The 19,272-nt window shown below is 31.0% G+C and overlaps 2 protein-coding genes across 2 annotated transcripts; both read right to left on the bottom strand.

The window, feature by feature from the left end:
• Nucleotides 1–1,905: 1,905 nt before the first annotated feature.
• LOC108336514 (receptor-like protein 9DC3) lies at nt 1,906–5,278 on the bottom strand. The gene has a single exon (XM_052880408.1). The coding sequence runs from the start codon at nt 5,212–5,214 to the stop codon at nt 2,107–2,109; it is 3,108 nt and encodes a 1,035-aa protein (XP_052736368.1). The 5' UTR covers nt 5,215–5,278; the 3' UTR covers nt 1,906–2,106.
• A 4,246-nt stretch (nt 5,279–9,524) lies between these two features.
• LOC108338138 (receptor-like protein 6) lies at nt 9,525–12,634 on the bottom strand. Its single transcript, XM_017574864.2, has one exon. It carries the CDS (start codon nt 12,591–12,593, stop codon nt 9,657–9,659), a length of 2,937 nt encoding a protein of 978 aa, XP_017430353.2. The 5' UTR covers nt 12,594–12,634; the 3' UTR covers nt 9,525–9,656.
• Between the last annotated feature and the right edge of the window lie 6,638 nt (nt 12,635–19,272).

Raw genomic sequence — 19,272 nt, 5'->3', positions numbered from 1 at the left:
CCAGTTTTGCTTTGCATGATTAATATAATATATTAACTCATAACCATGCATTCGAAGCTCGAAATTGGCTACTGTGCACTCATAAAGAAGATAAGGTGGATGGGTGGAGGAGATGAAGAAGAAAGTGGTTGATGAAGAAGAGGATTGTGCGAAGATGGAGAAGGCAAAAAACTGTGAAAGCGTATTCGGTTCAAAGACGGCGTATCGGATTACAGGCGTATAAAGAAAACGTATTCGGTTAGTCTCCTGCGTATTCGGTTCCCCCAAAAGTGTATTCGGATAGCAGAAGCTGTATTTGGTTACGAGCTGTGTTGGAGACGTTGCAGCGTGGGTTAACTTCTGCTGTGTGTTGTAAAGACAGGTGGCATTGTTGCCCCCATGATTATCCAATTTGTGATACAAAAAAGAGCCAATGTTTAAAGGTTAGTATGAACTCCTTACATATTCGGTTACACTTTCTACATATTCGGTTACATCTTCCACTGATAAATTACATTATATTCAAATAATAATAATAATAAATAATTTATTTTTATATTAAAAAATAATTTTTATTATTTTTTACTCTTTATAGTAATTTTTACAATTATATATAATATTAACAATTATCATTTTATATTACTTTTACTGCTAATAATTAACGTTAATTTTTTACTCTTTATAAACATTTTTTATTTTATGTCATGTAATATTATAAGCTGTATTTAAAATTAATAAATCTCACTTTCATAACAAATCAATTCATACTACTTGGAACTAAATTATATTATAAACAAATACTACATTAAAAATAAATTCATTTTACTAAATTATAATTTTTTTACTTTTTAAAAATTAATTGTAATAATTTTTTAATTTTTTAATCTTTATAAAAAATTTTACAATTAAATATAACATTAACAATTATCATTTTATATTATTTTAATAACCAGGGGCATTTTGGTAATCTTTAATTTTTACCAATTAAACAAATATTTTAAAGTTTTATATGAATCTTTCTCTAATGAATTATATATTATTTTATCATATCCTAATTTTTTAAGTAGAATTTGTTCGCAAATTGAGATTAAGAAATAGTTCTCTGTCAAGTTATTATACTAACGGTAAAAAAACACAACATAATTAGTGTAGTCTCTAAATTAAATTCATTCAAATACGAAGATTATTTGTTGTTTGTTTTGAAAATCATTTCCTACAGTTTCATGGTTGACTCCTTTCTTTGGTTATGTTGACATTTGTGTGGATAAAGTAGTTTTAGAATTTCCATTTTAGAGTTTCTCAAATATAACATACAATTGCCATTTACTCTATTTTGTGACTATTCTATTTAATAAATACATCTATGTTTTGTTAGCTATGAGATTTTAGGAGACTAAATAAATTTTATAGGCAATATAGTTATTTGTGAAACTTTTAGACCAAATGTTGATGTACTCGGAAAACAACTTAAAGATAAGATGAGTAGGTTTGTTGTTGCAAGATTTATTTTATATTAATAAATATTTTATCAAAAAAAATATCTAAAAGTTTACGTCTATTAAAATTTCCATTAGAAACTAAAGAAAATTAAAAGGTTAAAATGGTATAAAAGTAAATTGTAAATCCCAATAATACGTGTTCCACGACACCACGTTCTAATTCTCTGTCTCCTATCTTAATTATTTTTTAACAATTAGTATTAAATTCATAATTCTTATCGAGTAGGACCAAAACACACACAACGTGAATTACATTATTTGTTTATTTGTTATGTGTTTCATAACATGAACAATTATAAGGTATAAATTAGTTTACATTTTTTATTATTTATTTTGAAATTTAGTATGTGTTATTATCTCAATATTGTGACTTTATTAAATGAGTCCATTCATCTCAAATAAAATTTGAAAAATGTGACAACAAAAGTATAATACATTTATTTTACAACTGACATTGATAAAATCTTTCATAGAATATGGTGTGCTAAGATTATTGACTTACAATTTTTTTTCCAATTATTTTTTTTCAACATAATTGAAATTGAACAAAAACAAGTGCATGAAACTTTTTGCAGTCATGCCACATATCCACTCATTTATTCTGTCATTTTTCACTACTTCACATATTTCACCTTCTTCTCATCTTTTTACGAAGACCACCTCTGACCATTTTCACAAGCCATTCAGGCTTTCCAATGAATAATACAACAATTCCAAGACCAATTCCAACTATTATTCCACATCCATATCCTATAACAACTGCTTCCCATCCAAATTCAAATCCCTCTTCTCGCCAGAAATTTGGAGAAGATCGAGATTGTTGTTCAGTGTTACTGCAGTTCTTTGACAATGGGAACCCACATAGTCCTGAGTTTCCAATGTAGGAGTTATTTTCAAAAGTGTTGAACTTTTTTCCTTCAGGTATTTCTCCAACAAGATGATTATAGGAAAGATTCAGGACTTCAAGAAAGTTCAAATTGGTTAATTCTGTGGGTATCCTACCCATGAACATATTTGAGGAGAGATCCAGTGATTCCAAATTTGTCAAATTTCCAATGGATTGGGGAATAGAACCACTGAGTCTATTATGAGAAAAGTTGAGTCCTTTAAGAGCATGAAGCTCTCCAATTACATATGGAATCTCTCCTTCAAATTTGTTTCTAGATAAATCAATGGTTATAAAGTTTTTTGGAATTTTTTTGAATGCCATATTTATGGCTTTTGTTGTTATAGTTGCAAATTCAGTTATAGTTGCAGACTCATTTACATATGCATTACTATTGGAAGGTTGCATGTATAGCTCGCCCACTTTGTAACGAATAACGTTCTTCATGGCTTGAAAATTTTGTATATAGGTTTTTGGTATTGAACCATTGAAGTAGTTGGATGAGATATCAAAAATAAGTAAACTTGAAAATTCATGTTTCATCTCTAAACTTGGAACGGGACCGTACAATTTGTTGGCACGCAATACCAATACTGTCAACATTGGTAGAGTTTGAATCCAGTCAGGAAATTTGTCCTCAATTTGATTGTTGGCAAGATTCAAGATCTCCAATTGTGTGCAATTGGACAAAGATTTTGGCAAAATACCTTCTAATTGGTTGTCATTCAGATTTATAACTCCGATAGGAGCATTCATTGAGAAATTACTTGGTAATGTGCCATTTAGTTTGTTCCTTTGTAAATCCAAAATATAAAGGGAAGACAACTTTGCAAGGCATGGTGGAATGATACCTACCAACTTATTGTGAGACAAGAGGAGAACATTAAGAAAACTTACATTACAAATGGATGAAGAGATGTCGCCAGTGAGTAAATTAAAACTAAGATCAAGAAAGTGGAGGTTGTAGTTCCTTGAGAATTGCTTGATTGGAGTTGTCAACAAGTTTTGGGATAGGTTCAAAAAATATAATGAATCCATTTCATGTAACCACTTTGGAACTGTTCCATTCAATTTGTTGTTGGATAGATCAAGTTGTGTCAACATTGGGACTTTTCCTGCCAATTTTGGAAATTCTGTCAGACCTAAAGAAGATAAATACAATCTCTCTAAGCTAGGGAAATTGTAATTGACGTTGTGAAAACCGCTAAAGTTGTTTGATGATAAACATAATTGGCGGAGATTTACAAGAGTGAAGATTGATTGTGGAATATTTCCCTGTAGCTTATTGTTGCACAAATACAGAAATTCAAAGGACTGTGACACCATAGCACTTATATGTCCTGTGAAATGATTATTTGATAGATCTAGTTCTTGCAAATAGGGCAAAGATAAACACCAAAGAGGAATTGTTTCATTTAGTAAGTTGTCATTGAAGTATAACCGAGTTAGGTTTGAAAGACTTCTTATTTTGTTAGGCAAAGGACCCTCCAATCTGTTATGTGAAAGATCTAACAAAACGAGATATTGAAGATTAGAAATTGAGGATGGAATTTGGCCACTTAATTTATTCAATGAAATATCCAAGAGAATGAGATGTTGAAGATTTGAAAGTGAGGATGGGTTTTGGCCTTTAAATTCATTATATGAAAGATCCAAGTGAATAAGATGTTGAAGATTTGAAATTGAGGATGGAATTTGACCACTAAATTTATTTTTTGAAAGATCCAAGAAAATGAGACGTTGGAGATTTGAAAATGTTGATGGTAGCTCACATTCTATATTGTTATGACTCAAATCTAGTTTTTCAAAACTGTTTGACTGGGGAAAGACATTTGGGATTTGGCCACTGAATCGATTGAATCCAAGATCTAGAAAAGTTAGACTCGAAAAGGTTAAGAGGGAGGAGGGAATTGAACCTTTGAGATAGATGTTATTTGAGAGATCAAGGAAAGTAAGATGTGTGAGGTTTGAGAAAGAGGTAGGGATTGATCCCTCAAATTGATTAGATGAAAGATCCAATATAGTGAGAGAAGCACCAATGCAGCTGAAGCTAGGAAGATGTTGGCCATGGAGACCGTAATTATATGACAAGTGCAACTGTTGAAGTTTTGGTAAGCATAATATGCCATTTTTCAAGTTTTCCCATACTCCAGTGTTACTGAGACTAAGACTAATTAAAGAGGTAGACTGATTGAGTGACTTCATTGAACTTTGAGTCATATCTACATCATCCAAAATAAGCTCCTTTAAAAATGTTGCATTTTGGAGGAACTTCTTCCAACTGCTTTCTTTCCACGTTAACCCGGAATTATGAGAGAGATCAAGTGATTCTAATTTTGAAAGTTGTGAGATTTGAGAAGGAATTTCACCTTGAAAGACACAATAAGACAAATTAAGGTGTGTGAGACTCACAAATCCACCAAAGAGAGATGAAAGTTGAAAGTCGATATAATTGAAAGCAAGATTAAGTGATTGGAGATGAGAAAGATAGAAAAAGGTACTATTCGGAAGGATTTCACTGTAAAGGGCACTGCATGAGACATCGAGGTTTATGACACGACCAGAAATGGGATGGCAAGTAACGCCAATCCATGAGCAACAATCTGTCCCATTTTCCCATGTTGCTGTCTTTGGATCCATATCACTGCATTCAGCATAGGTGAAAAAAGCATAAGTGGCATCATCATAAGTGGGAGAGGTCTCTACTGACCCAAAAGAAAAAGTGTCAGAGGTTTTGAATTGGAGTAAGGCAATATTATCGTGAGGATGACATAAGGAATGGGAGAATGAGAAGTGAAAGAAGAACATATGGCAACATAGAATAAGCGACCACCCCACCCATGACTCCATATCTAACTCTGTTTAAGTGCAAGTGTTTCAGTGAGATTTACTTTAAAGGAAAAATGTGCATACGGCTAAGTAATCAAAGACGAACATTTATAGCCAAATTAAAATAGGGAGATGGAGGTCTTTGATTGTGACCAGATTAATGTTTGATCGTGGCTTCTAAACAAAACATGGCTCAGTTCCTAATTCTTTCATTACGCTATCAAGATTTCTCCCATTTTTTCCATTTAGTGGGACTGAGTGGTTAATATACAATTAATATTGTACCAGCATTCTCAATGGAATTGACTTGTTGGAGTCATTGTCGACAAAAATGGAATTGACTTCGAGTCAATGCCTAAAAAAATGGGACTTCGAGTTAATATTCCAACTACCAACAGTTATCCCAACAGCATATATCGTATTTTATCAAATACTTTCTTTTTTATTTGTTAACTAATAATTATCCAAAAAATAAACCCACCACATTGTTTCACTCTTCATATATTTTATTCTTTCCTATAATCTTTACAGCAAATGAAATGATTCTTTTAATCTTTTCAGATACATTTTATATCTTTTCGTAGTATTTTTATTTTTTCAATGTTATTGATTTATTTTTCATCTGTTAAACTATATATAATGGTAGCATTTTAAACAAAACTAAATATATTGATTTGATTATAATTATTTAAGAAATAAAAGTTTGTTACTAAAGTTGTTGAACAGAACAAACTTAATTATAAATACTATGTAGTTTTGGGTTTTAAACTTGTGTTATATACTTTGATTTTATAGCAAACAAAGAATATAAAGGTATACTAGTAATTTTAAAAATTTTGCCAATTTATAGATCTTTGATTGTTGACTTAATCGAAATTTATTCGTCTATATGTTTCGGTTGGTCAACAAATGTTATACTTTTGAAAAATTTCAAAATATCATTTTTTAAAAACATTATTTTAACTTAACATAGAGCCATAGGATTTAGTTTCTTGAGAACTAAGGCTGTAAAACCTATATGCTTTGGTTGGTATAGAATAGAACCTTATCCGTGCTTTGCATTGTGACCCCTAAACACGGCATGACTTATCTTCTAATCCTTTCTTTACGCTTTCATGATTGTTCCCATTTTTCCAATTTAACGCGCATCACTCCCACTTGGAAAGTCATTTGACATAACTCCACTGACACTAAATTTTCCATAACCCACTTAAGATTCTCCCAAAATTGCTTGTGGAATTGACTTCGAGTCATTGCCTGCAAAAACGGGTCATATGGCTTTGATTTTCATCTTCAAATGTATGCCCTTTTGACAAAGGATTTTGAAAGTTTAATAATATTTTACTATTCATCTATCGTTATTTTATACATTTTATCCAAAACATATTTTACTATAACCCATTCTTATATATCAATCTATTAAGTTTCTAATAAAGACATGCCAGAATTTTTCTTTTTAAATCAATGAAATGAGTTTAATATGGCATAATTTTTCAAGAATTAGCTACGTCTTTTATCTTTCTAAAAACATTTCTGATATCACGTCACTGCTGTAAAATTAATGAAATAAAAACTTTTGATAATAAAATGCATGGAAAACATGCATAATAAAATTTGTAAAATGATGATAATTTAACTGTCAAAAGTTTAATTAAGTACATATTTTATTCTTCCCTATAATCTTTACTTTAAAGTAAATGTTATTCTCTTTATTTTTTCAGATACATTTTCTATTTCTTTTTGTAGTATTTTTAATTTTTTTAATACTATTTAATAATTTGTCATTTGTTAACTGTATATATTGATTTCTTTAAATGATAACATTTTAAACAAAATTAAATATATTCATGTGTTTATAATTATTTAAGAAATAAAGGTTGGTCATAAAACTTGTTGAACAGAATAAACTTAATTATAAATACTCTGTACGAGCTGAACAATCAGGAAGTTTGCTATACAGTAAGAAATATATTTTTTCAATTAATTCTGTCATTAATATTTTCTCTTCTCTTAATCTTTTTAGTATTGTTTTATAGGTCCTAACGTGTTTTTTAGTTGTGAGAGTGTAGACTCGAACACTTTAACTTTAATACATTGGTCCCTTGCATCCGTTTCTCTTTTCTTTTTGAATGGTTTGAACTTATGAATCGCGAAATAATTAATGCAAGGTTTTGTAATATTTACTTTTCTTGATTATACAACTCAGTTTCACTTTCCTCAACCAAAGCTCAATGACCTCATGCTATTGATAGCTTCTATGAAAGATGAAGAAGCTCCAAGAATTTGTAGAAGGCAACTAATTATTTCATGTTTTGGCAAGATTATATTTAGAGTAGAGAATATATATATATATATATATATATATATATATATATATATATATATATATATATATATATATATATATATATATATATATGCTTTCTTAGATCACATTGAATTTTTAATGAGATCTTTAATTGATTAGCCTTTTGTGTTGGTGGTTTCATTTATTTCAAAATTAAAAGAAGAATTAGTGGAGGAGAGCAGGTAAGAAACTTCAACTTTTAGGAACAAGTGATGGGTTGAAATTAACGGTAAGATAGATATAAGATTAAACGATGCATTATAAGGAGGAGCAACAACTATTAATTTAATAAATAATGCAATATTAAGATTACAATTAAGGGACATAGGCAGATACAATATCCTGGTCATTCCCTCCACTACTAAAATTTGATCAACTAGTTGAAAATTTTAAGCCATTAACTTTTGATTCAATTCATTTAATTCTTCAAATTGACTTGTTAAAGATCACTAGTGTAATAAGAGAATATGATTATAATTATTTTCAATATTAAACCACGATTAATGAATCATAGTATATCTATACATAGTAAAAAAAAGGAAAATTATAAAGACGAAGACGTTATATTCTAACATGTTAATAAGTCAATAAATATTTACCACAAAAATGGTCATATTTAATAAAAATCAAGATGAAAGACGTTACAATATTGATTAGTCATGGAAGATTTATTACAAAGAAATTCATTTTTCATAATCTAATCCAAAAACTAAGAATTTTCTCTTAATGAAAAACTAATTTTCCAAAGTAATTATATTTGTCTCTTGCCACCTTATATATAAGCACAAAGGTTTAAAAAAATCATAAAACGCATCAAAGAAAGCCTAAAGCCCCAAAACAAAAAATAAAAACTGAAAATGCAATTAGAGTGAACTAAAACTTCCCCAGTGAATTTTGAAAGTAAAATTGAAAACACAAGCTCACCCAGTGAAAATTTGCTTGTCCAACTAGTTACAAACACTTTTAAAATTTAAAATGATTCTATATTTGAACTTACAAGTTATGATGTTCATATTTCTTTGAATTCAAACTTTATAGGAATCCTTCTCTAAATTCTTCTTATAATGGATTAAAAGATAGTATTCTATCACATATTCTTTTTTAAGTAGAATTTGTTTTCAAATTCGTATTAAGAGATAATTCTCTATCAAGTCATTATACTAACGATAAAAAAACACAACATAATTAGTGTAGTCTCTAAATCAAATTCATTCAAGTGCGAAGATTATTTGTTGTTTGTTTTGAAAATCATTCTCCAGTTTCATAAGGTTGACTCTCTTTTTTGGTTATGTTGACATTTACAGGGATGATAAAGAAGTTTTAGAATTTCAGAATGCTATGAAAGGCATACTCTTTGATGGAATAGTTTGAGTTTCTCAAATATAACATACAATTGCCTTTTACTCCATTTTGTGACTATTCTCATTAATAAATACATGTATGTTTTGTTAGCTATGAGATTTTAGGAGACTAAATAAATTTTATAGCCAATATAGTTATTTGTGAAACTTTTTGGCCAATGTACTAAGAAAACAACTTATGAGTAGGTTTGTCATTCCAAGAGTTATATTATCAAAATGTTGAATGAGTAAATAATTTATCAAAAAAAAAAATTAGAAGTTTACGTCTATTAAAATTTTGATTAGAAACTAAAGAAATTAATGGTTAAAATGGTACAAAAGTAAATTGTAAATCCCAATAATATGTGCCCCACGACTCCACGTTCTAATTCGTTGTCTTATATCTTAATTATTTTTTAACGATTAGTTTTAAATTCATAATTCTTAGTAGGACCAAAACACACACACAACGTGAATTAAATTATTTTTTTATTTCTTTTGTGTTTCATAACATGAACAATTATAAGGTATTTTTGATAAATTAGTTTAATTTTTTTTTATTTTGAAATTTGGTATGTGTTATTATCTCAATATTATGACTTGATTAAATGAGTCCATTCATTTCAAATAAAATTTGAAAAATGTGGCAACAAAAGTAGAATACATTTATTTTACAATGATCAAATCTTTCATACAACATGGTGTGAACAAAAACAAGTGCATGGAACTTTTTAGAGTCATGTCAGGTATCCACTCATTTATTCTGTCATTTTTCACTACTTCACATAATTACCGATACCACCTCCGATCATTTTCACAAGCCATTCAGGCTTTCCACTAAACAATACAAAAATTCCTAGACCAATTCCAAATATTATTCCACATCCATATCCTATAACAACTGCTTCCCATCCAAATTCAAATCTCTCTTCTCGCCACAAGCTCGGAGAAGATGGAGATTGTTGTTTAATTTTGTTGCAGTTCTTTGATAATGGGAACCCACATAGTCCCGAGTTTCCAATGTAGGAGTTATTTTCAAAAGTGTTGAACTGTTTTCCTTCAGGTATTTCACCAATAAGATGATTATAGGAAAGATTCAGGACTTCAAGAAAGTTCAAATTGGTTAATTCTATGGGTATCTTATCGATGAACATATTTAAGGAGAGATCCAGTGATTCCAAATTTGTCAAATTTCCAATGGATTGGGGAATAGGACCACTGAGTCTATTATGAGAAAAGTTGAGTGCTTTAAGAGCATGAAGCTCTCCAATTACATATGGAATCTCTCCTTCAAATTTGTTTATGGATAAATCAATGATTATAAAGCTTTTTGGAATTTTTTTGAATACCATATTTATGGCTTTTGTTGTTACATTTGCAAATTCAATTACAGTTGCAAATTCATAAACAGATGCATTACTTGAAGGTTGTATGTATAGCTCGCCCACTTTGTAACGAATAACATTCTTCATGGCTTGAAAATTTTGTATATAGGTTTTTGGTATTGAACCATTGAAGTAGTTGGATGAGATATCAAAAATAAGTAAACTTGAAAATCCATGTTTCATCTTTAAACTTGGAATGGGACCGTACAATTTGTTGGCACGCAATACCAATACTGTCAACCTTGGTAGAGTTTGAAGCCATTTAGGAAATTTGTCTTCAATTTGATTGTTGGCAAGATTCAAGATCTCCAATTTTGTGCAATTAGACAAAGATTTTGGCAAAATACCTTCTAATTGGTTGTCATTGAGATTTATAACGCGGAGAGGACCATTCATTGAGAAATAACTTGGTAACGTGCCATTTAGTTTGTTTCTTTGTAAATCCAAAATAGAAAGGGAAGACAAGTTTGCAAGGCATGGTGGAATGACACCTATCAACTTATTGTGAGACAAGAGGAGAACATTAAGTGAACTTACATTACAAATGGAGGAAGAGATGTGGCCAGTGAGTAAATTGAAACTAAGATCAAGAAATTGGAGGTTGTAGTTCCTTGAGAATTGCTTGATTGGAGTTGTCAACAAGTTTTGGGATAGGTTCAAAAAATATAATGAATCCATTTCATGTAACCACTTGGGAACTGTTCCATTCAATTTGTTGTTGGATAGATCAAGGTCTGTCAACATTGGGACTTTTCCTGCCAATTTTGGAAATTCAGTCAAACCTAAAGAAGATAAATACAATCTCTCTAACCTAGGGAAATTGTAATTGATGTTGTGAAAACCACTAAAGTTGTTTGATGATAAACATAATTGGCGAAGATTTACAAGAGTGAAGATTGATTGTGGAATATTGCCCTGCAGCTTGTTGTTGCACAAATACAGAAACTCGAAGGACTGTGACACCATAACACTTATATGTCCTGTGAACTGATTATATGATAGATCTAATTTTAGCAAAGATGGCAAAGATAAACACCAAACAGGAATTGTTTTATTTAGTAAGTTGTCATTGAAGTATAAATCAGTTAGGTTTGAAAGACTCCTTATTTTGTTAGGCAGAGGACCCTCCAATCTATTATGTGAAAGATCTAAGAAAACGAGATATTGAAGATTTATAATTGACAATGGAATTTGACCACTCAATTTATTCATTGAAAGATCCAAGAAAACGAGCCATTGGAGATTTGAAAGTGTTGATGGTAGCTCTTCTTCTATATTGTTATGACTCAAATCTAGTTTTTCAAAATTGTTTGCCTGGGGAAAGACATTTGGGATTTGGCCACTGAATTGATTAAATTGAAGATCCAAAAGAGTTAGACTGGGAAAGGTGAAGAGGGAGGAGGGAATTGAACCGTTGAGATAAATGTTATGTGAGAGATCAAGGACAGTAAGATGCGTAAAGTTGGAGAAAGAGACAGGGATTGATCCCTCAAAATAATTATATGAAAGATCCAAGACAGTGAGAGAAGCAGCACTGCAACTCAAGCTGGGAAGATGCTGACCATTGGGACTGTAACTATTATCTGACAAGTGCAATTGTTCAAGTTTTGGTAAGCACAAGATGTCACTTTTCAAGTTTCCCCATACTCCAGTTCTACTGAGACTAAGACTAACTAAAGTGGTAGACTGATTGAGTGGCCTCATTGAACTTTGAGTCATATCTATATCATCCAAATTTAGCTCTTTTAAAAATGTTGTATTTTGGAGAAACTTCTTCCAACTTCTTTCTTTCCACCTTAACCAGAAATTATGAGAGAGATCAAGTGATTCTAATTTAGAAAGTTGTGAGATTTGAGAAGGAATTTCACCTTCAAAGATACAAGAAGACAAATTAAGGTGTGTGAGACTCACAAATCCACCAAAGAGATATGAAAGTTGAAAGTAGAATTTATTGAAAGCAAGATTAAGGGATTGGAGATGAGAAAGGTAGAAAAAGGTACTGTTCGGAAGGATTTCACCGAAAAGATCACTGCATGAGACATCAAGGCCTATGACACGACCAGAAATGGGGTGACATGTAACCCCAACCCATGAGCAACAATCTGTCTCATTTTTCCATGTTGTTGTCTTTGGATCCATATCACTGCATTCAACATAGGTGGCAACAGCATAAGTGGCATCATCTGACCCAAAAGAAAAAGTATGAGAGGTTTTGAATTGGAGTAAGGCAATTTTATCGTGAGGATGACATAAGGAATGAGAGAATGAGAAGTGAAAGAAGAACATATGGCAACACAAAAGAAGTAACCACCCCACCCATGACTCCATATCTAACTGTGTTTAAGTACAAATGTTCACTGGGATTTACTTTAAAGGAAAAATGTGGATACGGCTAAGTAATCAAAGATGAACATTTATAGCCAAAATAAAATAGGGAGATGGGGTTCTTTGATTGTGACCAAATTAATGTTTGATTGTGACTTCTAAACAAAATATGGCTCAGCTTCTAATATTGTAGCAGCATTGTCAATGGAATTGACTTGTTGGAGTCATTGTCGACAAAAATGGGGCCTATATAGGTTTGATTTCCTTCTTCAAATTTATTGTACTCTCTGTCTTATCCACAAAAACGGAATTGACTTCGAGTCAATGCCCCAAAAAATGGGACCTCGCTTTAATATTCCAACTACCAACAGTTGTCGCAACAACATATCTTCATTTTTTATCAAATACTTTCTTTTTTATTTTTTAACTAATAATTATCCAAAAAATAAACCCACCACATTGTTTCACTCTTCATATATTTTATTCTTTCCTACAATTTTTACTGCAAACGAAATGCTATTCTCTTAATCTTTTCAGATACATTTTATATCTTTTCGTAGTATTTTTATTATTTTCAATATTATTGATTTATTTTTCATCGGTTAACCTATATATAATGGTAGCATTTTAAACAAAACTAAATATATTGATTTGATTATAATTATTTAAGAAATAAAAGTTGGTTACTAAACTTGTTGATCAGAATAAACTTAATTATAAATCCTATGTATGAGCTAACAGTTTTGGGTTTTAAACTCGTATTATATGTTTGGATTTTATAGCAAAAGAAGAAAAATAAAGATACAGTAAGTGTAAAAATAAATATCAAATAAAGATATTATATTTAACATAATAAAAACTATACACGGAATCAATCTCATTTGTGTTAAATATATTACTAAAAAGGCTTTAGACATATGTTATTTTGGGTTTTTAATGTTTGATCTCTGTTCGACGTCTATATGGGTGACGCTAATGAGACGTCGGACCCAACAGGTCAGACATCTATATAGACGTTCAACCATACAGGTCAAACATCTATATAGACGTTCGACCATACAGGTCAGACATCTATATAGACGTCTGACACTATAGATCAGACGTCTAAAACGTTGCCGTATTTGATTGCATCTTTTTCCGCTTAAGGCCTCTCGGGTTGCTTCTGGCTCATGGTGATTCGAGTTTACAACTTTATATTTTAGTTGAAGAGGATGTATTGTACGTTTTTTTTTATTTGATGGTTTTAAAAACGTAGTGCAGAGAATTGGAGGAGTGCAAAACACAAGAAATCGCCGCCCGGGAACGCTGCCCAAGGACACGAGCAAAACTGCACCAAAACCCAACAAAAACGCATTTTAATCGGTTCAAATGAAAGATAATGTATCAAAGAGTGATGTGATCAGAGTAAAATTAATTTAAAACGGTGCAAAACTGAGAAAATGAACCTGAAAAGCGTAACCTGTAGAGAGAAAACACGAGGAAGATGATGAACATTAAGTGCGCGTAACTGCTGCCTTGCGTTCGCGGTGTTTTAATGCAGCCATATAGAAGTCGGTTCCCCCACATCAGACGTCTATATGGCTGTAGAAGTCGGATTGGTGGGATCGGACGTCTAAATGGAGTTAAAAATGACTTTTTAGATTTCAAAAATGAGTATATAGAAGTCGGTTCCCCACATTGAACTTCTATATGGCTGTAGAAGTCGTATTGGCGAGATCAGACGTCTAAATGGAGTTAAAAAGTTACTTTTAAGATTTCAAAAATGAGTATATAGAAGTTTGTTCCCCCACATTAGACGTCTGTTCCCTCCAGAACAGACGTCTATATGGTTGTTTTATTTACGGAAAATGTCACCGGTCATTTTTTACGTTGAATATTTGAGGGTCGGACGTCTAAAGGGTGACGTTAGAGGTCTTTTATGCACTAGTATATGCTCTATTTATAATAGAAGAAATATGGACTAAGTCCAAAATACAAATAAAAAATAATAACAAACTCAGTAAAGATAAAACATAAATATAAAATAAAGATAATATATCTAACACTCCCCTCAAGCTAGTGCATAAGTATCGTATGTACCAAACTTGTTACTAATATAGTGAAAATATCTGATTTTGCACTCGAGTGACACCAAATTGTTAATGATTTGCAAGACGAAATACCAACCCGAAAGACTTCCCTGAGCAGCAAATTGAGAGGTTATTTCATGTAAATCTCTTCTTGCCAATCACAATGCATTGTTGACATCAAGTGGATAAAGAGATCATTGTTTGAGAGCCACCATAACTATAAATAAACTAACAAAAGTCATTTTATTCCATGGGAGAAAAATCATATATGGACGGATCAAACGATGGTAACAAAAGGGAGGTCAGAAGAAACGATAGTGGAAGAAGTATGGATGAACAGGAGAAAGAAACCATAAAAATCCAAGATTCTCCAATCAAGGCATTTGAAAAAGGAAAAAGAGCAACCTCGATGCTCTAAATAACTATATGAGAGGAGACGGGACGTGCGACAATGCACAATAAACCTGAAAGAGGAAAACGAGTGATCCCAACACTCTAAATTGCTACTAGACATGTTACCATGCACGATGGAAAAGGAATCAAATCAACAACTTCAAAAGGCACTAAGAGTGTGTATGAGCTCCGATGAAGGCGTGTTGATGGCATGGTGGTTGCCTGGCCGAGATAATCAAAATCATGTGATCGTCAATCAAACCTAAAACTCTAGTAGTGACAACAGTAGACGATGGCGCCCCCGACAGTAGTAGATAACGTCACCGCCGATAACAAAATAGAACCTGACTCTAGATACCATATTGTGAAAATTATATATGGGATTAATAGTAAATTAATCTTTGCTTAGTCATTCACAGTCACATATTCACGTCACATACAAATTATAAGGTTTGAAGTTCATACTCATAACACCATACATGTTAACCATACATTAAATATTAAAATGAACTTAACCAATTAAAACAACCAATTACTACACCTTCAAGTCCTTATGACTATACATCAAATTTATTTTACAACAAAAGAATTGCCACATAATAAATCATTTTCTAGATTCAATACTCCTTACTATGCGTCTATTAAAAATAAATTCCAGCAGCTTATCATCATATTATCCATTACAAAAGAAAACATTTTTTTACGCACCCATTTAAAATTTCCATATTTAATCCTTCCTCCCATGCGTCAATTATTTTATAAACTCCAGTAGCTTAACACCATATTTGCTATTTTATTTATCTTTCATGTTTATTTAAAAGAAACTTTTAGAACTTCATATTCATAAAAATCACTGAACCACCCAAGTTTCCTATACCCAGTCAATCAATTAACAGTATGCCCATTTAAGTGTAATGGTGAGACATAAAGCATTACCAAAAAAACTAAAAATAAAGTGTAATCATAACATGGCAACCGAGTTTCCGTTCTTCCACAAGCTCAAATCAACAAAGCACATACAAAGATACATCATTCGATCACTATCATCTAGTTTTTCGTTTAATAAAAACATTCATGCAGCAAGGTAAAAATATATAGCTAGGAAAACATGTATTACAGATCAAGTATCACAAATCATCAAGAAATCCAGGTATAATACGTTACTTTCAATTAGAAGGGGAAGAAGGTTGCCTCTGGTTTTCTTTTAAATCTGATGCAGAATCAATTTAGGCATTTAGGAAAAGCTTAAGGAACTTCCTATTTCTTAAATATATGCAGCTTTGTTTCAAACAAAGGATCCAAAATTCTCTTTTCTCCAGAAGCTCAGAGAAGATGGAAGCCACGTAATCTCGAGTTTCCTACATAGGAGTCATATGAAAAAGTATTAAACTGTTTTCCTTGGATATTTTTTGTTGGATACAAACAAAGTCTCACATCAGATAAAATAAGAGATGAACATGGATTTATATACACATAACATATCTCCATTATTAAGAGGTTTTTTAGAATGATATCAAAAACAAATATGTGAGGACTTGACACAAAGTGGACAATATCTTATCAAATCAAACACAATATCTTCTAATCCTTTCTTTACGCTTTCAAGATCGTTCCCATTTTTCCAATTTAGTGCGCATCACTCCCACTTGGAAAGTGATTGGACATAACTCCACTAACACTTTTATTTCTTACATACAAAATTTAGAGTCTAAATTTTCCATAACCCACTTGAGATTGTCCCAAAATTGCTAGTGGAATTGACTTCGAGTCATTGCCTGCAAAAACGGGTCATATGGCTTTGATTTTCATCTTCAAATGTATGCTATTCTGACAAAGGATTTTGAAAGTTTAATAATATTTTACTATTCAACTATCGTTATTTTATACATTTTATAATCCAAAACATATTTTACTATACCCATTCTTATAAATCAATCTATTAAGTTTCTAATAAAGATATGCCAGGATTTTTTTTTAAATCAATAAAATGAGTTTAATATGACATGATTTTTCAAGAATTAGCTACTTCTTTTATCTTCTAAAAACATTTCTGATATCAAGTCACTGCTGTAAAATTAATGAAATAAAAACTTTTGATGATAAAATGCATGGAAAACATGGATAATAGAATTTGTAAAATGATGATAATTTAACTGTCAAAAGTGTAATTAAGAAAATATTTTATTCTTCCCTATAATATTTACTTTAAAGAAAATGTTATTCTCTTTATTTTTTTCAGATACACTTTCTATTTCTTTTTGTAGTATTTTTAATTTTTTTAATACTATGTAATAATTTGTCATTTGTTAACTGTATATATTGATTTCTTTAAATGATAGCATTTTAAACAAAATTAAATATATTGATTTGTTTATAATTATTTAAGAAATAAAGGTTGGTCATCAAACTTGTTGAACAGAATAAACTTAATTATAAATACTCTGTACGAGCTGAAGAGTCAGAAGTTTGCCATACAGTAACAGATATATTTTTTCAATCAATTCTTTGCCATTAATTTTTTCTTTTTTTATCTTTTTAGTATTGTTTTATAGGTCCTAACGTGTTTTTTATTTTTGAGAGTGTAGACTCAAACACTTTAACTTTAATACATTATTGGTCCCTTGCATCCATTTCTCTTCTCTTTTTGAATGGTTTGAAGTTGATGAATCGCGAGATATGCGAATCAGCATAATTAGTGAATATATATGCTTTCCTACTGATTAGCCTTTTGTGTTAGTGGTTTCATTTATTTCAAAATTAAAAGAAGAATTAGGCAAGGAACTTCAACTTTTTGGAACGAGTAGTGAGTTGAAATGGTAAGATAAATATAAGATTAAACAATACATTGGAGGAGCAGCAACTATTAATTTAACAAATAATGCAATATCAAGATTATGAGGGACAGAGGAAAACGATCTCCTAGTCATCCCCTTCCGTTAGTAAAATTTGATGACCTAGTTGAAAATTTTAAACTATTAAGTTTTGATTCAATTAATCTAATTCTTCAAATTAACTTGTTAAAGATGACTAGTATACCGCAAGGATGCGACTATGATTATTTTTAACCTTAAACCATGATTAATGAATCATAGTATATCTAGAAAAAAAAAGAGTGAGTTATAGGCTATGGTTAAAAAGTGTAATTTATAATACATAATAGACTATGATTTAGGAAATATTTGTAGTCTATAGACTTAAAAAACATGTGTTAGATGAAAAGATTCTATCTAGAAAATAATATGATCAATATGTATTTGAATTTTCTAGAGATAAAAATAAAAATAAAAGAAGAGTGCGAAATAAGATAAAGATGGAGACGTTATAATGTAGTAGATTAATAAGTCGATGACAATTCATCACAAAGATTGTCATCTTTAATAAGAACTAGTGTTCGAGACGTCACAATCTAACACATGGATATGTCAAGGAACATTCGTCAAAAGGAAATGACTTTTTATGATTGGTAAAATTAACCTATTATAACATATGAATTGTCATCATAGGTCTGGCAATCATAATAGGTCCACGCTTTTTTATGACATAGCTAAAATATACGTCATAATAAGTTTAACATATTATGACCTATTTTATATCACTTGTCATAATATGTACAGTTTATTATGATAGAATTTTATTTCTCACATAATATGTAGGCTAATTGTCGCAACCGGAATCGCGACGGGACGACGATCCAATAAAAAGAATAAATTTTTAATTTTGAAAAAGAGATTTTGGAGTCGCCACCATAGTTTATTCTGGAAAACTACGGAAAAACCATAAAATGATAAGGCATGGTCAAATTGAACCAGATTCTTGGTTCGGGAGTCGGTTACGTGTAGGGAAGGTATTAGCACCCTACAACGCCTGCCCTAAGGCAGTACCTTTAACTAAATGTGCGAATGTGGATGTGGTTTTCAAAGTATTTAACTTCCCCTTAAAATAAAACTCAAAAGAAACAAACAATATTTTTTAGCTTTTTGGGCCCGACAAGGATTGACCTTGCTCCTACGTATTCTCATGCAGAATGAGAAATCAGGGTTACGTAGTTCTTTTAGAAACTTCTTGAGAAACTTGTTTGAAAATTTGTTTGAGAAATTGTTTGGAAAATGATTTGGATTTTTGGGAGAGTGAGCCTGACAAGGACTGGCCTTGCTCCTACGTATCTCCACTTTTGATGGAGAATCAAGGATCACGTAGTTCTGGCAAAGGCAATATTGTTT

This window comes from Vigna angularis, chromosome 7, assembly GCF_016808095.1.
Source record: "Vigna angularis cultivar LongXiaoDou No.4 chromosome 7, ASM1680809v1, whole genome shotgun sequence".
Classification (NCBI taxonomy): Eukaryota; Viridiplantae; Streptophyta; class Magnoliopsida; order Fabales; family Fabaceae; genus Vigna; species Vigna angularis.
The sequence above is the reverse complement of the archived record's forward strand: the minus strand, read 5'-3'. Positions and strand labels throughout refer to the sequence as shown.

Excerpts from the sequence above, each read along its gene's own strand:
- LOC108336514 (XM_052880408.1), bottom strand. The coding sequence starts at position 5,214 with ATGGAGTCATGGGTGGGGTGGTCGCTTATTCTATGTTGCCATATGTTC.
- LOC108338138 (XM_017574864.2), bottom strand. The coding sequence starts at position 12,593 with ATGGAGTCATGGGTGGGGTGGTTACTTCTTTTGTGTTGCCATATGTTC.